The sequence below is a fragment of the Oncorhynchus gorbuscha genome, linkage group LG16 (genome assembly GCF_021184085.1).
Source record: "Oncorhynchus gorbuscha isolate QuinsamMale2020 ecotype Even-year linkage group LG16, OgorEven_v1.0, whole genome shotgun sequence".
Taxonomy (NCBI): Eukaryota; Metazoa; Chordata; class Actinopteri; order Salmoniformes; family Salmonidae; genus Oncorhynchus; species Oncorhynchus gorbuscha.
In genome coordinates, this window is record NC_060188.1 from 57,640,594 (window position 1) to 57,657,518 (window position 16,925).

The 16,925-nt window shown below is 42.5% G+C and overlaps 2 protein-coding genes across 2 annotated transcripts; one reads left to right on the top strand and one right to left on the bottom strand.

The window, feature by feature from the left end:
• Positions 1-15: 15 nt before the first annotated feature.
• On the bottom strand, positions 16-8,060 carry LOC124000646 (28S rRNA (cytosine-C(5))-methyltransferase-like). The gene is made up of 10 exons (XM_046307179.1): positions 7,861-8,060; positions 7,541-7,660; positions 7,065-7,236; positions 5,272-5,380; positions 5,037-5,172; positions 4,756-4,871; positions 3,829-4,007; positions 3,416-3,626; positions 660-818; positions 16-555 (listed from the first exon to the last, which is right to left on the bottom strand). The coding sequence occupies exons 1-10, from the start codon at positions 7,951-7,953 to the stop codon at positions 291-293; spliced, it is 1,560 nt and encodes a 519-aa protein (XP_046163135.1). The 5' UTR covers positions 7,954-8,060; the 3' UTR covers positions 16-290.
• On the top strand, positions 8,061-16,482 carry LOC124000647 (transducin beta-like protein 2). Its single transcript, XM_046307180.1, has 7 exons — positions 8,061-8,477; positions 9,908-10,026; positions 10,238-10,422; positions 15,023-15,174; positions 15,336-15,462; positions 15,609-15,761; positions 15,874-16,482. The coding sequence occupies exons 1-7, from the start codon at positions 8,348-8,350 to the stop codon at positions 16,331-16,333; spliced, it is 1,326 nt and encodes a 441-aa protein (XP_046163136.1). The 5' UTR covers positions 8,061-8,347; the 3' UTR covers positions 16,334-16,482.
• The last annotated feature ends 443 nt before the right edge of the window (positions 16,483-16,925 follow it).

A 16,925-nucleotide genomic window follows, 5' to 3' on the forward strand; every position in this document is an offset into this window, starting at 1 on the left:
TTGAACCGATCAAAAAAAAAATGGATGTGTTTTATTTGAGGAATACACATGGTCACAAGTGACAGTAACAGACAAATATAAAGGTGTTCCATAAGATTCAGTACCCTCCAATATCATAACTTGACTGGGTAGAATGTCACTGCTGGATTATAGGTAGCCGATCATTGTCACCATGACTAAGCTTTCCCAACGTGGCACAGCCTAGCTTCGATGTCGACTGGAGCAAAAATATAGCTCGCCTAAATGAACGCCAAGGCACTCAAAGCCAGTGTTCCTTTGAAGGGTCAGTCTCATTCCACTTTAGCCTTTTTTTTCTTTGCTCTTCCTGAGGTATTTGTCTGTTCCTCAGTGGCTTTGGGCTCCAGAGCGTCCTTCTCCCCATCTTTCTTTTTCTTCCTCTTCTTCTTCACTCCTCCTGAGGTTTCTGTATTTTCCTCTGTGGGTTTGGCTTCCTCAGCCATGTCTATATCCTTAGTGGTGCTAATCGGCTCCTGAACCTCATGTATGTCCTTACTGGCAGAAGGACTATTTGGACTCATCTCAGCGACCGGATTGCTATAACAGTGAAGACAAGCATTAACAATATTGCATTTCTGTTGGTTAACTTCACACAGCAACGGTATAATCTAGACTTTTCCTAAGTTGCAACTGTTACTCACAGTGTTTCGGAAGCTTGCTCTTCTAGCCCCTGTGCTGTGTGTCGCTCCAGCAGGGCTACAAAGAAGCCATGGGTGAGGGTTTTGGTGGTGCTGGCTCGGAGACACTTTGTGAGGGGAGCCAGACCACGCTCGGGCCACTGCAAGAGCAGTGGAACCAACCTGCAGAAACAGCCGGTGTCTCAGATCATAAGTTTACGTCAGTTTCCACAATGCTATACTGTTCTTATGATCATAAACACAGGTCACTTAGTCGGATCGATGATAAATCTATTTGGGAATTGATCATTAGAGGTTAAGCAGCAAAGCTGGTGAAACCCTAATGTATTTGTTGCCGTTGATTATTTTCTGCAAATTCCTATGAGATGGTAAGGGGCCACACCCTCATCCATTACTGTGCATATTGACCAGATGGTGTTGCTATAACAAGCAAGTGAAAGGTCATGCCCCTCACCCAGTGTGACCTAGAGTCCTGAAATCCAGTATATAGGTTCCTCTCCTCACAAGGAAGAAATATGCTTCAAGGTCCCATGATGGGTTTTCTGCCATTTTGAATTTGGTTTACACTTGAAACGCTACTCCTCGGACCGATATGCACAAAACTTGAGACTTGGCATCTATGGACCAAAATAGCATCTCAAACAACATGGCTGCTACTGACCAACCAGTAATGTGGGCGTGGTCTGGCACAAATGCATAACTCCAACATGGATATTCATTTGCAGCACATATACCAAATACTGTCCAAGACTCAACATATCTAAGCACATTCAAATCGACCACACGGTGGCGCTACAACAGGCACGTTTATCTCGATCAGTTTGACTGATTAAATTTGGTACACATGCTCAGAGATATGTGTCGAGCTAACCTGTAAAATATGGTTCAGTTTGGCTGCATGATGGTGCTGCTGGACAAGGGGGGAAAAAAATAATGCAAGCTCATAGCGGCCATATTGTTTGAGCAAGAGTCTTGGAAAATTGTGTTTGAAGATGTGCATCTATAGATGGTACAGTCGTGGCAAAGTTTTGAGAATGACATTAATTTCCACAAAGTTTGTTGCTTCAATATCTTTAGATATTTGTCAGATGTTACTATGGAATACTGAAGTATAATTACAAGCATTTCATAAGTGTCAAAGGCTTTTATTGACAATTACATGAAGTTGATGCAAAGAGTCAATATTTGCAGTGTTGATCCTTCTTTTTCAAGACCTCTGCAATCTGCCCTGGCATGCTGTCAATGAACTTCTGGGCCACATCCTGACTGATGGCAGCCCATTCTAGCATAATCAATGCTTGGAGTTTGTTAGAATTTGTGGGGTTTTGTTTGTCCACCAGCCTCTTGAGGATTGATCACAAGTTCTCAATGGGATTAAGGTCTGGGGAGTTTCCTGGCCAAAACATTGATGTTTTGTTCTCCAAGCTACTTAGCTATCACTTATGCCTTATGGCAAGGTGCTCCATCATGCTGGGAAAGGCATTGTTCATTACAATACTGTTCCTGGATGGTTGGGAGAAGTTGCTCTTGGAGGATGTGTTGGTACCATTCTTTATTCATGGCTGTGTTAGGCAAAATTGCGAGTGAGCCCACTCCCTTGGCTGAGAAGCAACCCCACACATGAATGGTCTCAGGATGCTTTACTGTTGTCATGACACAGGACTGATGGTAGCGCTCACCTCGTCCTCTCCGGACAAGCTTTTTTCCGGATTCCCCAAACAATCAGAAAGGGAATTCATCAGAGAAAATGACTTTACCCCAGTCCTCAGCAGGTCAATCTCTGTCCCTGATGTTTTTCCTGGAGAGAATTGGCTTCTTTGCTGCCCTTCTTGACACCAGGCCATCCTCCAAAAGTCTTCGCCTCACTGTGCGTGCAGATGCATTCACACCTGCCTGCTGCCATTCCTGAGCAATCTCTGTACTGGTGGTGCCCCGATCCCGCAACTGAATCAAATTTAGGAGACGTTCCTGGCGCTTGCTGGACTTTCTTGGGCTCCCTGAAGCCTTCTTCACAACAATTTAACCGCTCTTCTTGAGTTCTTGATGATCCGATAAATGGTTGATTTAGGTGCAATCTTACTGGCAGCAATATCCTTGCCTGTGAAGCCCTTTTTGTGCAAAGCAATGATAACACGTGTTTCCTTGCAGGTAACCATGGTTGAGGAAGTTCAATGATTCCAAACACCACCTTCCTTTTGAAGCTTCCAGTCTTATTCGAACTCAATCAGCATGACAGAGTGATCCCCAGCCTTGTCGTCGTCAACACTCACACCTGTCTTAACGAGAGAATCACTGACATGATGTCAGCTGATCCTTTTGTGGCAGGGCTGAAATGCAGCGGAAATGTTTTTGTGGGATTCAGTTCATTTGCATGGCAAAGAGTGACTTTTCAATTCATCTGATCACTCTGCATAACATTCTGGAGTATATGCAAATTGCCATCATACAAACGGAGGCAGCAGACTTTGAAAATGTATGTCATTCTCAAAACTTTTAGCCACGAATGTATATACCAAATTTAGTGCCAATCATTCCAGCGGTTCTGAAGAGGAATATGTTTTAAAGTAGTCAACATAATTTTAAAAAATGGTCAAATACATAAATGTATTGCATTATGTTTGATTTTGAGCTCTGATATTTGGTAAACAGTACACAAATGGCTCATCCTAGGGCAATTTATCCTGATGGTGGCACAGTGGGCACACAGATGAAACCCAGCAAAGCTACTTGCAGCTTTAATATACATTTCTGTTCCCTACCTGAAACCTGGGTTCTGCAGCAGGCAGGCGGCCACCACTTGCTCGTTCTCCTCGGTATGGATGGAGCAGGTGGAGTACACCACGCGTTGCAGACGGGGGAAGCGCAAGGCGTGGTTGAGACAATGCAGCTGGAACGCTGCCAGGGCCTGCAGACGACGCTTGTCCTGCTCCTTTTGTGAGGGTGAGGCCTCGTCCCGCAGACACACCATCCCTGAGAGAGAAACGCACAAATATTATTTTGAATCAACAATGACATTGAAAGTACAAAGAATGTACTTGTTTTAGAGGTCATACAGATACTTTGACTTGAGTCATTCTGGGTCATTGAGGTACATCTTTCTGGAGTAATAAACAAGCATCTAAACATATATATTTTGCTTTGAGGACACCAGGCAGACCGGTTGTGTTGTTACCTGATCCGCTGCACGACGGGTCCAGTAGGATGTACTCCACATCTTTATACTGCGGCCCGTCCGGGTCCACCTTTAGGAAGTCCTGATTGGCCAGCTGCTGACATGTGACTCCGGCGCGGAGCAGGAGAGTGGACATGGTGGAGAGACGCTTGGCATCCAGGTCGAAGGCAAACAGCCTCCTTCAACATGGGCAAGAGAAAAGAGGTTTGGGTCAAAGGTAAAAGGTGAGGCAAGTAACCTTTACAACGTTCCTTTTAAATTTCATCAAAATTGCTATCCTTTTGTAACCTACTCTTTTTCAGGATTAACATCACAAACTTGTTAATACCCTATTCCTACTAGACAATAGTTTACCAGAACCATAAAAAGTACAGTGTACAAAACATTAAGAACACCTTCCAAATATTGAGTTGCAACCCACCCCCCCTTTTGCCCTCAGAACTGCCTCAATTCATTGGGGCATGGACTCTACAAGGTGTCAAGCGTTCCACAGGGATGCTGGCCCATGTTCACTACAATGCTTCCCACAGTTGTGTCAAGTTGGCTGAATGTCCTTTGGGTGGTGAACCATTCTTGATACACATGGGGAAACTGTTATGCGTGGAAAAACCCAGCAGTGTTGCAAACTGGTGCGCGCCTGGCACCATACCCTGTTCAAAGGCACTTACATCTTTTTTCTTGCACATTCACCCTCAATGACACACACACACTATCCATGTCTCAATTGGCTAAAAAATCTGTTAAACTGTTTCCTCTCCGGATTTAACAAGTGACATCAAAAAGGGACCATAGTTTTTACATGGATTGACCCAGTCAGTCTCTGTCATGGAAAGAGAAAGTGTCCTTCATTTTTGTACATGGCATTTAGTCCAGGAGTAGGTTTAATCTGGGTCTGGGACCTCTGAAATAAAAGTAATCAAGTTTTACCCTTTGTTTTTCATGATGGCAGCGAGGTGGCTGGTTTTGTTCCCCGGTGCTGCACAAGCGTCCAGGACGTGGCTGCCTGTAGGAGGGTTCAGGAGGTATGCAGGGAGACAGCTGGCCTGTTGGGATATAAGGAAGACAGTAGTACACAGGCAAGTCCATAGGCCCTTTCAGAATACCTTCAAATTATTCTGGGATTAATTTCTATCAGAATAGATCTGACAAGGTAATCTCATCCAATCATGTACAGATCAGTGATGAACAGACGCATTGAAAGTCCTCACCTTGTCTTGTAGAATGATGTGGCCAGCCTTGTACAGATTGTGGTCATGGAAGTCTGTCTTTGGAGAGAAAACCAGCAGGTCTGAAAGGTGCAGGTCACCCACAAAGGATTTCCCCTTCAGATTCAGGTCATCGAGCCTGGACATCAGAAACACACATTCCATTTACCTCATGTCAACCTCAGTCAATAGAATAAACAGGGAAGGAAGAAACATCAAAGGCCCGTCCCTGACTGACCTGTAGGCTTGTCCCAAGTAGGAGAAGCCCTCTCTCTTGAAGTAATCGATGGCGTCCTCCACTGTGGTCTTTAACGTGTTCACACGCACATACCTTGGGAGCTGATCGCCTGGGGAAGGAGAAAATGTCTATTCTTTAACAAAAAGGAGAGAAACATTTAAAGACCAACTACCAATTTTAGAAAAACCATATAGTTTAGAAAACAGCATGTGTGGCAATAATATGACTCAAACATTTATTCTACTGTCAAAATTGACTACAAAGTGTAAAAAGTATCATTTTGGTCATAAAGTCAGTCTCATCCAAAACCGAGTTTTGTGAGATTTGTGGTTGACTGCATCACAGTGTAAATTAAGGTTGGGTTTGTTTCAATACTGCCCACAGCAAATAATCATCCATTCTGAGTGTAGCTGCACATGACCTGTGGTAAATTTGGGTTGACTTTGGAAATCCCTATGGGGATTGGTTAGTGGGCCATCGGTAAAATACACAATGTACATGGGACAATATGTTAATTCTAATAGCTCCAAATTTGTATTGCCTCCAACTATAAATTGTAGAAATCCATATTCAAATATTAAAATCCTTTAATGAGAACTAAAGGTGTGCAACATGAAACAATTATTGATGGTCCCTAACAAAGCTATTCAAAGTCAAAACAATATTGCCATGGTTGCACACAGCACGCTGAAGCTACACTGAACAAAAATAAACGAAACATGTAAAGTGTTGGTCCCACGTTTCATGAGCTGAAATAAAAAAAATTGCACACAAACAAAAGCTTATTTCTCCCATATTTTGTGCACAAATTTGTTTACATCTCTGTTAGTGAGCATTTCTCCTTCGCCAAGAATCCATCCAGCATATCAAGAAGCTGATTAAATAGCATGATCATTACAAAGGTGCATCTGGTGCTGGGGACAATAAAAGGCCATTCTAAAATATGCAGTTTTGTCACAACACATTGCCACAGATGTCTCAAGTTTTGAGGGAGCGTGCAATTGGCATGCTGACTGCAGGAATATCCACCAGAGCTGTTGCCAGATAATTTAATATTCAATTCTCTACCATAAGCCGCCTCCAATGTCGTTTTAAATCAGGGATGGGCAGCTGGCAGCCACCCTTTTATGAACTCAGTCGGGGTCTCAGCTTACTGCTGAGATTTAGAATAATAGAATACACTAACTTTTATCTCCGTCCTATGGCAAAATGTGTAGAATTGCATGAAATGTGTTATACAATTGCAAAATCATCTCTCCGCCTCATGGCAAAATGTGTAGAATTCAAATTGCCATCGATATAATGCAATTGTGTTCATTGTCCGGACATTTGGAAAGTTTACCAACAAATTTGCTGTTTCCATCAGGCCTGTCATGACATTCTTTATCCAACGTTACAAGCTAGGTTTCCATCCAATTGGCGACTGATTTGGATGCAAATATTCAAAAATCAGCATAAAAACAATATGTGCATTTTCCCACCAGAGATGTTTCCATCAAATTAACTTTGAAGGTAAAATACAGTGTGTGATGACGTAGCGCATATAAAAACAATTATGCGGTTAAATTCCCATGTACCGAATAAACAAATACAAGTTAAATGGGTTTCCATCGCACTGATGGTTTTGTCACAAACAATGTTGAGTTTATATAGCGAATGTGCCCACTTTGGTATTGGCACATATGCTCTATAGCCTATAGAACATCTTGCGGATACAGTCCTATGCCATTCATCTCTTGGTAGCCCAAATGTCTTGTTTTCTAACAGGAGTAATAGGGATCAATCAATATAACCTTCAGGCTGCTGGAGACTGGAAGAGAGCAGGTCCTGGTTGCGGCTGACCTTCTGCTTGATTTTCATGCGGGCTAGGGCAGCCTGCAGTCTAGAGCGGTGTTTCATCATCAGCGCCTTCCAGGCCCCGCCACACTTCAGCCCCTTACCAATGACCAGGTCATACACCAGAACCTGCGTAGTGTGGACAGGACCAAACAAGAGGTAAGCTATCAGCCAGTTGGAGCAGTGTTCTTCATTCCTGGTTCTGGGAATCTGAACCACATGGTGTGCAGGCTTTTGTTCTAACACACCTGATTCAATTACAGTAGCTAATCAGGTTTGTTTGTTATGGGCAGAAACAAATGTAATGTAAATGTATATTATGACCTGTGGGTTCCCAGGACCAGGCTTGAAGAAATCTGTTGGAGGGACTGAATGGAGTTTGTTCAAAAAGGCATGACGGGGAAGATAATTGTATCCATGTGTTTCACATTACCTTGGCCAGATTCATTTTTATCTTGGTCTGTTTGAGGAGCTTGGTGGACTCAATGATCTCTTGAAGGATGGATGAAAACTTCTGTGTTTCACACACCAGGGCAAAAAGCTGCTTGATATTCTGGTGAGGTGAGAGCATCATAACAATATTAACACAATACTGTTGTAAGTCTCTTTACACACAGGATTTTTAGCTTCTAGGCATGCCCAGCAAGTTATTGCCTATGTGATGTGTACGTGTTAGCTACATGGTAAATGTTGACAAAGCAAGGAGTTAGCTAGCTAATAATAGCGAACGCTACTCGGTAAACTAGTAAATACCTGAAATTTACTATCGTAAACCAAAGTCTTTACAGTAGCCTGCTTCCTCTCCACTTTCTCGAGAATCTCGGCAGCTTTCGCGTACAAAGCCATTGCTATAAAACAAATTTGCCGTATTTTTTAAAAAGAGAATGTATTATCATTAGCTATGTACATGAATATACGACACCCACGTTTCCGCAAGCGGACAATATACTTTACGGCTTGCTGAAAAAAAGGTTTACGTTAGGACTCAAAGTTCTCTGCTGCTAACTTCAGTAACTGAATTGTTTAATGCATGTGTAAAGCAAGTTCGATTAGTCGTTATCATACAGTTATTAACGACAACGATATTGTTACTATTTAAACACAACTATATTGCTAGCTGAACAAAGCTGCAGCCACAGCAAGTAGCTAAAGAGCCTCTTGTGTCAAAGGAGTTTGCTAGCTAGCGTGCTAGCTGTGTTATTAGAATAGCTAGTGCTAACGTGGCACAAACTCGGCGAAGATGGAGTTTGCGGCTCTTTTTGCCTTGACCTTATTAATAGGAATGCTAATAATTTTGGTCGCCGTCGCAGTGGGAAAGCAGAAAGGAGAAATAAGTGAACAACTCGAGCAGAATGAAGAAGACTCAGTTGGTAAGTTGCTCTCTTAACTTGTTTGCATATTATATGTCTTCTTGTCGCGATGGGATTGCTATTCTATTACTTTAGCTAGCTGTGAATGTGTCAAACAGGTGCAATTTACACACACTGTAATATCAGCCCTTTACGATAGTAACAATATACGTATTCATTTAAAAGTATTGGCACCAGGTCCCAACATTTTTAAATGTAGCCAACCATAAACTTGTTGTTGGAGGAAAAGTTATGGAAGAAAGTTTGAATGAAATGGTAACTAAAACATTGTATTATTGTACATGTTTTATTAATCAACATCTTACGGTTCCCAGAGGATAAATCAACCGGAACATTTTGATAATGAGAAACAAGGTATAGGCTACCTACACAATATATACAAAAGTATGTGGACACACATTCAAATGAGTGGATTCGGCTACGTCTCGGAGCAACAACGGCTTAGCCGTGAAGTGGTAAGCCACACAAGTTCACAGAACTGGGTTACAACACTCACTACCAAGTGCCAGACTGCCTCTGGAAGCAACGTCAGCACGAGAACTGTTGATCGGGAGCTTTGTGAAATGGGTTTCAATGGCCGAGCAGCCGCACACAAGCATAAGTTCATCATGCGTAATGCCAAGCGTCGGCTGGACTGGTGTAAATCTCGCCACCATTGGACTCTTCAGCAGTGGAAACGCGTTCTCTGGAGTGATGAATCGCGCTTAACCATCTAGCAGTCCGACGGACAGATCTGGGTTTGGCGGATGCCCGGAGAACGCTACCTGCCCAAATGCATAGTGCCAACTGTAAAGTGTGGTGAAGGAGGAATGGTGGTCTAGGGCAATTTTTCATGGTTTGGACAATGCCCCTTAGTTCCAGTGAAGGGAAATCTTAACACTACAGCATACAATTGCATTCTAGATGACTCTGTGCTTTCAACTTTGTGGCAACAGTTTGGGGAAGGCCCTTTCCTGTATCGTCATAAGCAGGCCCTTTCCTGTATCAGCATGACAATGCCCATGTGCACAAAGCGAGGTATATACAGAAATGGTTTGTCAAGATTGGTGTGGAAGAACTTGACTGGCCTTGAGTCCAGACCTCAACCCCATCGAACACCTTTGGGATGAATTCGAACATCGACTGCGAGCCAGGCCTAATCGCCCAACATCAGTGCCCGACCTAACTTATGCTCTTGTGGCTGAATGGAAGAAAGTCCCCGCAGCAATGTTCCAACATCTAGTGGGAATCTGTCCCAGAAGAGTGGAGGCTGTTACAGCATCAAAGGGGGACCAACTCTATATTAATGCCCATGATTTTAGAATATGTTCAACGAGCAGGTGTCCCAGACATTTGGTCATGTAGTGTATCTTGGTTAGCCTCTATGGAATGTACTAGAAAGTGTCTGCTTGAACGTCTTGTGTAATGTGATGCCAATTCATCCCCTGCAGCAGAGAGAAATGCAGTGAAGGCTCCCACTGCCAAGAAACAGAAACAACAACAGCGTCCTCGCAAGGAGAAAGCCCAGCAGCACACCTTCAGCCACCCTCTTCTAGCATCATCCTTGAAGGTGGGCCACGCTTTACATACTGTGAACTTTATATTTGCCATATTTAGGCATACTCTGCCTATCTAATCAATTCTAAAAACCATCTCACAGGCCACAGTCTTGTGTAGTGCTCATCCAACAATGCTCACAGAACATAATGTAATGACAGGTCTGTGTGTCTGTGTGTGTGTGTCTCTCTCTCTTCTCTCTGTCTCTCTCTCTGTCCCCCCAGAGTCACAGTGGAAATGTGACGTCCCTGGACTTCAGCAGCAACGGAAAGTACCTAGCCACCTGTGCTGACGACCGCACTGTCAGGATATGGAGCACCAAGGAATTCCTGGACAGAGACCACAAATGTCTGAGGGCCAACTTAGAGCTGGACCATGCCACATTGGTCCGTTTCAGCCCTGATTCAAGGTATATTTATATATGTGCACACACAAACTCTTGTCCATAACAAAGGGTACAGTTGAAGTCGGAAGTTTACATACACCTTAGCCATATACATTTAAACTCAGTTTTTCACAATTCCTGACATTTAATCAGAGTAAAAATTCCCTGTCTTAGGTCAGTTAGGATCACCACATTTATTTTACGAATGTTGAATGTCAGAATAATAGTAGAGAGAATGATTTACTTCAGCTTTTATTTATTTTATCACATTCTCAGTGGTTTAGAAGTTTACATACACTCAATTAGTATTTGGTAGCATTACCTTTAACTTCTTACGGCTGAGATTCCATTAACGGGATCGATATGACAACAGCCAGTGAAAGTGCAGGGTGTCAAATTCAAACAACAGAAATCTCATAATTAAAATTCCTCAAACATAGAAGTATTTTACACAATTTTAAAGATAAACTTATTGTTAATCCCACCACAGTGTCCCGATTTCAAAAATGCTTTACGACGAAAGCACACCATCTGATTATGTTAGGTCAGTACCTAGTCACAGAAAAACACAGCCATTTTTCCAGCCAAAGAGAGCAGTCACAAAAAGCAGAAATGGAGATAGAATGAATCACTAACCTTTGATGATCTTCATCAGATGACACTCATAAGACTTCACGTTACATAATACATGTATGTTTTGTTCAATAAAGTTCATATTTATTAGAGGTCGACCGATTAATCGGAATGGCCGATTTAATTAGGGCCCTTAAGTTTTCATAACAATCGGAAATCTGTATTTTTGGGTGCCGATTAATATAAAATAAAATGTATATATTTTTAATACCTTTTTATTTAACTAGGCAAGTCAGTTAAGAACGCATTCTTATTTCCAATGACTGCCTAGGAACTGTGGGTTAACTGCCTTGTTCAGGGGCAGGGGGCAGAACGACAGATGTTCACCTTGTCAGCTTAGGGGTTCCAATCTTGTAACCGCACAGTTAACTAGTCCAACGCTCTAACCATTACACTCCACGAGTAGCCTGTCTGTAACACGAATGCAGTAGGAGCCAAGGTAAATAGCTAGCTAGCATTAAACTTATCTTATAAAAAACAATCAATCATAATCACTAGTTATAACTACTAATCCAGTTTAGCAGGCAATATTAACCAGGTGAAATTGTGTCATTTCTCTTGCGTTCATTGCACGCAGAGTCAGGGTATATGCAACAGTTTGGGCTGCCTGGCTCATTGTGAACTAATTTGCCAGAATTTTACGTAATTATGACATACATTGAAGGTTGGGCAATGTAACAAGAATATTTAGACTTAGGGATGCCACCCGTTAGATAAAATACCGAACGGTTCCGTATTTCACTGAAATAATAAACGTTTTGTTTTCAAAATGATAGTTTCCGGATTCGATCATAATAATGACCAAAGGCTCGTATTTCTGTGTGTTATGTTATAATTAAGTCTGATTTGATAGAGCAGTCTGACTGAGCAGCAGCAGGCAGGCCCGTAATCATTCATTCAAACAGCACTTTCGTATGTTTTGCCAGAAGCTCTTCGCAAGCACAGCGCTGTTTATGACTTCAAGCCTATCAGCCTAATGGCTGGTGTAACCAATGTGAAATGGCTAGGTAGTTAGCTGGGTGTGCACGAATACTGTTTCAAACGTCACTCGCTTTTAGATTTGGAGGAGTTATTCCCCTTGCGCTGCAAGGGCCACAGATTTTGTGGAGCGATGGTTAACGATGCTTCGAGTGTGGCTGTTGTCGATGTGTTCCTGGTTCGAGCCCAGGTAGGGGTGAGGACGGGGACGGAAGCTATACTGTTACACTGGCAATACTATAGTGCCTATAAGAACATCCAATAGTCAAAGGTATATGAAATACAAATGGTATAGAGACAAATAGTCCTATAAATACTATATTAACTACAATCTAAAACCTCTTATCTTGGAATATTGAAGACTCATGTTAAAAGGAACCACCAGCTTTCATATGTTCTCATGTTCTTAGCAAGGAACTCAAACGTTAGCTTTTTTACACGGCACATATTGCACTTTTACTTCTCCAACACTTTGTTTTTGCATTATTTAAACCAAATTGAACATGTTTCATTATTTATTTGAGGCTAAATTGATTTAATTGATGTTTTATATTAAGTTAAAATAAGTGTTAATTCAGTTGTTGCAATTGTCATTATTACACCTTTTTTTTAATATATATTTTAAATCGGCCGATTTAATCGGCATCTGGGTTTTGGGGGGGCTCAATAATCGGTATCTGCGTTGAAAGATCATAATCGGTCAACCTCTAATATTTATATCCAAAATTCTCAGTTTACATTGGCGCGTTACGTTCAGTAATGTTTTGCTTTCAAAACATCCAGTGATTTTGCAGAGAGCCACATCAATTTACAGAAATACTCATAATAACTATTGATAAAAGATACAAGTGTTATGCATGGAACTTTAGATAAACTTCTCCTTAATGCAACCGCTGTGTCAGATTTCAAATAAGCTTTACCGAAAAAGCACACCATGCTATAATCTACAGCGCACCATGCTATAATCTATAATCTACAGCGCTCAGAGACCAAAACAAGCCATACAGATATCTGCCATGTTGTGGAGTCAACAGAAGTCAGAAATAGCATTATAAATATTCACTTACATTTGATGATCTTCATCAGAATGCACTCCCAGGAATCCCAGCTCCACAATAAATGTTTGTTTTGTTTGGTATCCTATCGTCCATAATTTGTCCAAATACCTCCTTTTTGTTCGCGCCTTTAGTTCACAAATCCAAATTCACGATGCGCAGGCCAGACGAAAAGTCAAATTCCATTACAGTTCGTAGAAACATGTCAAACAATGTATAGAATCAATCTTTAGGATGTTTTAACATAAATCTTCAATAATGTTTCAACCAGCGCGCCTGACTGAGCTCATGGCCTTCAGGCAGACCCTTTACCCCATCAGCTCTTATTCTCTCCTCACAGTAGAAGCCTGAAACAAGGTTCTAAAGACTGTTGACATCTAGTGGAAGCCTTAGGAAGTGCAATCGGACCAAATTTACACTATCTTGGATAGGCAAAGAGTTGAAAAACTACAAACCTCAGATTTCCCACTTCCTGGTTGGATTTTTTCTGCATATCTTTGCTTCTGGGCCTGAGTAGCAGGCAGTTTACTCTAGGCACCTTATTCATCCAAGCTACTCAATACTGCCCCCCAGCCATAAGAAGTTATATTTTTTAACTTGGGTCAAATGTTTCGGTTAGCCTTCCACAAGCTTCCCACAATAAGTTGGGTGAATTTTGGCCCATTCCTCCTGACAGAGCTGTGTAACTGAGTCAGATTTGTAGGCCTCTTTGCTTGCACATGCTTTTTCAGTTTTGCCTTGTTCTGATGGCCACTACTATACCTTGACTTTGTTGTCCTTAAGCCATTTTGCCACAACTTTGGAAGTATGCTTGGGGTCATTGTCCATTTGGAAGACCCATTTGTGACCAAGCTTTAACTTCCTGACTGATGTCTTTTGATGTTGCTTTAATATAGCCACATAATTTTCTTTCCTCATGATGACAACTATTTTGTGAAGTGCACCAGTCCCTCCTGCGGCAAAGCACCCCCACAACATGATGCTGCCACCCCCGTGCTTCACGGTTGGGATGGGGTTCTTCGGCTTGCAAGCCTCCCCCTTTTCCTCCACCTTTATCCGCCAAACATTACAATGGTCATTATGGCCAAACAGTTCTATTTTTGTTTCATCAGACCAGAGGACATTTCTCCAGAAAGTATGATCTTTGTTCCCATGTGCAGTTGTAAAACCGTAGTCTGGCTTTTTTATGGCAGTTTTGGAGTAGTGGCTTTTTCCTTGCTGAGCGGCCTTTCAGATTATGTTGATATTGGACTCATTTTACTGTAGATATAGATACTTTTGTACCTGGTTTCTCCACAAAGTCCTTTGCTGTTGTTCTGGGATTGATTTGCACTTTTCGCACCAAAGTACGCGTCTCCTTTCTGAGCGGTATGACTGCTGTGTGGTCCCATGGTGTATATACTGGCGTGCTATTGTGTGTACAGATGAACGTGGTACCTTCAGGCGTTTGTGAATTGCTCCCAAGGATGATCCAGACTTGTGGAGGTCTACAATTTATTTTCTGAGGTCTTGGCTGATTTCTTTTGATTTTCCCCACAATGTCAAGTGAAGAGGCACTGAGTTTGAAGGTAGGCCTTGAAATACATCCACAGGTACACCTCTAATTGACTCAAATGATGTCAATTAGACTATCAGAAGCTTGTAAAGCCATGACATAATTTTATGGAATTTTCCAAGCTGTTTAAAGGCAGTCAACTTAGTGTATGTAAACTTCTGACCCCCGGAATTGTGATACAGTGAAATAATCTGTCAGTAAACAATTGTTGGAAAAATTACTTATGTCATGCACAAAGTAGATGTCCTAACCGACTTGCCAAAACTATAGTTTGTGGAGTGGTTGAAAAATTTGTTTGAATGACTCCAACCTAAGTGTATGTAAAGTTCTGACTTCAACTGTATATATAGATAGGTGGATAGAACCTCTTGTCTTTCTATACTTGTTCTGTCTTGGTATGAAGGGCCTTCATTACTTGGCTGGCTAACGGAGATACCATTCGCATCTTCAAGATGACCAAGAAGGATGATGGGAGCTTCACTTTCAAAGCTGCCCCTGAAGACTTCCCAAAGAAACACAAGGCCAATGTCATCAATATCGGCATCGCAGAGACTGGTATGATGGCTAAATGTATTCAGGCTGAATGATTAAAAGGCAGGAAGATGTGATATGCAATTTCTTTAAAGTTATGAATGTTATAAGTTATGGAAGAGACCCTTGTTCCAGTTGTTGCCTAAACTCTCATCGCTCTCCCTTTTTTGTTTTCTGTGTTCCAGGCAAATTCATCATGAGTGCCTCCACCGACACCAACATCCTCATCTGGGACCTGAAAGGAGAGGTACTGGCTTCTATCATCACCAACCAGATGACCAACTCTTACGCTGCCATTTCACCCTGTGGAAGGTCAGTACAGTCCCCTAAGTGTGTGTGTGTGTGTGTGTGTGTGTGTGTGTGTGTGTGTGTGTGTGGGGGGGGGGGTGTATAGCAAATGGTATAGCTAATGTAATTGTGCTCCCGGGTAAATACATTTTGGATGATTTTGTCTTCAGGTTTGTGGCTTCCTGTGGCTTTACTCCTGACGTGAAGGTATGGGAGGTGTGCTTCGGGAAGGGTGGTGACTTCAAAGAGGTGAGCCGCGCCTTCGACCTGAAGGGCCATTCAGCAGGGGTCCACTCCTTTGCCTTCTCTAACGACTCACGCAGGTAAGGTATGCATTGCCTGGTATCCTATCGAAATATCAATGGTTGATTTCCATGAATGACATTATGATTACATTCCCCATTGATATTTTAAACTGTCTCCGATTTCCCCCAGAATGGCCACCGTTTCCAAGGATGGCACTTGGCGGCTGTGGGACACAGACGTGGAGTACAAGAAGCAACAAGACCCTTACCTCCTGAAGTCGGTGCCTTGCCAGTCGTCGGAAGGCAGCCGGGTGGCCCTGTCGCCAGACGCCCGCGTGGTGGCTATCTCCAACGGCTGCAGCGTGGCCATGTACAGCACATCCACCGGTCAGCTGGAGGAGGAGTTCCACGGAGTCCACAGCGAGGAGATCACCGAGCTGAGGTTTGACATCAACAGCCGCTACCTGGTGTGCAGCGGGGACCGGGCGGTACGTGTGTTCTACAATGCGCCAGGTTACCGTGCAGCCATCCAGGACATGCAAGCCATGCTAAAGAACGCCCAGAACGAGGGTATGAAACAAAGGCTGCAGCAGCAGATACAGGAGGCGCAGAGCACGCTAGACACTGTGCTCACGGCACCCAAGGACTGAAGAACTAAAGACCCCCCCGGGCTGGCTGTGTAGATCCCTCTTTCTATCTTTCTCACACTGCCTCTTCACAGAAGGGCCTGCAATTCGACTCCTGTCAGGGATGTGGCATTTGCATGCTGGTTTTAATAAATCATGTGTTTCTACAGAAATATGGCTCTGTTTTGTTTTTTTGAATGCTCTGCCTGCCTCCAAAAATCAAAAATACTATTTGTTACCTCTACTTGGACCAGTAATACTACTTTAGGATAATTTGCTTTGACTCTGGTGGTCTTTGTATCTTAAAAGAAAAAATAGTTGTACCTACATGTGCCTCTGCTCATTTACTCAGTAGTGGTAATCCCTGTATATAGCCTCGTTATTGTTATTTTATTGTTGCTCTTTTTCTTTTTTACTTTAGTTGATTTATTAAATATTTGCTTAACTCGAATGTTTCTTAACTGCATTGTTAGTTCAGGGCTAGTAAGTAAGCATTTCACGGTATATGGCGCATGTGACAAATGCAATTTAATTTGATAATAGGACCATAATCCTGCTGGGGTGTCTTGTCTTTCTACGGTTCCTAAACTAACAATAAAGCTTAGGGATGCCACAG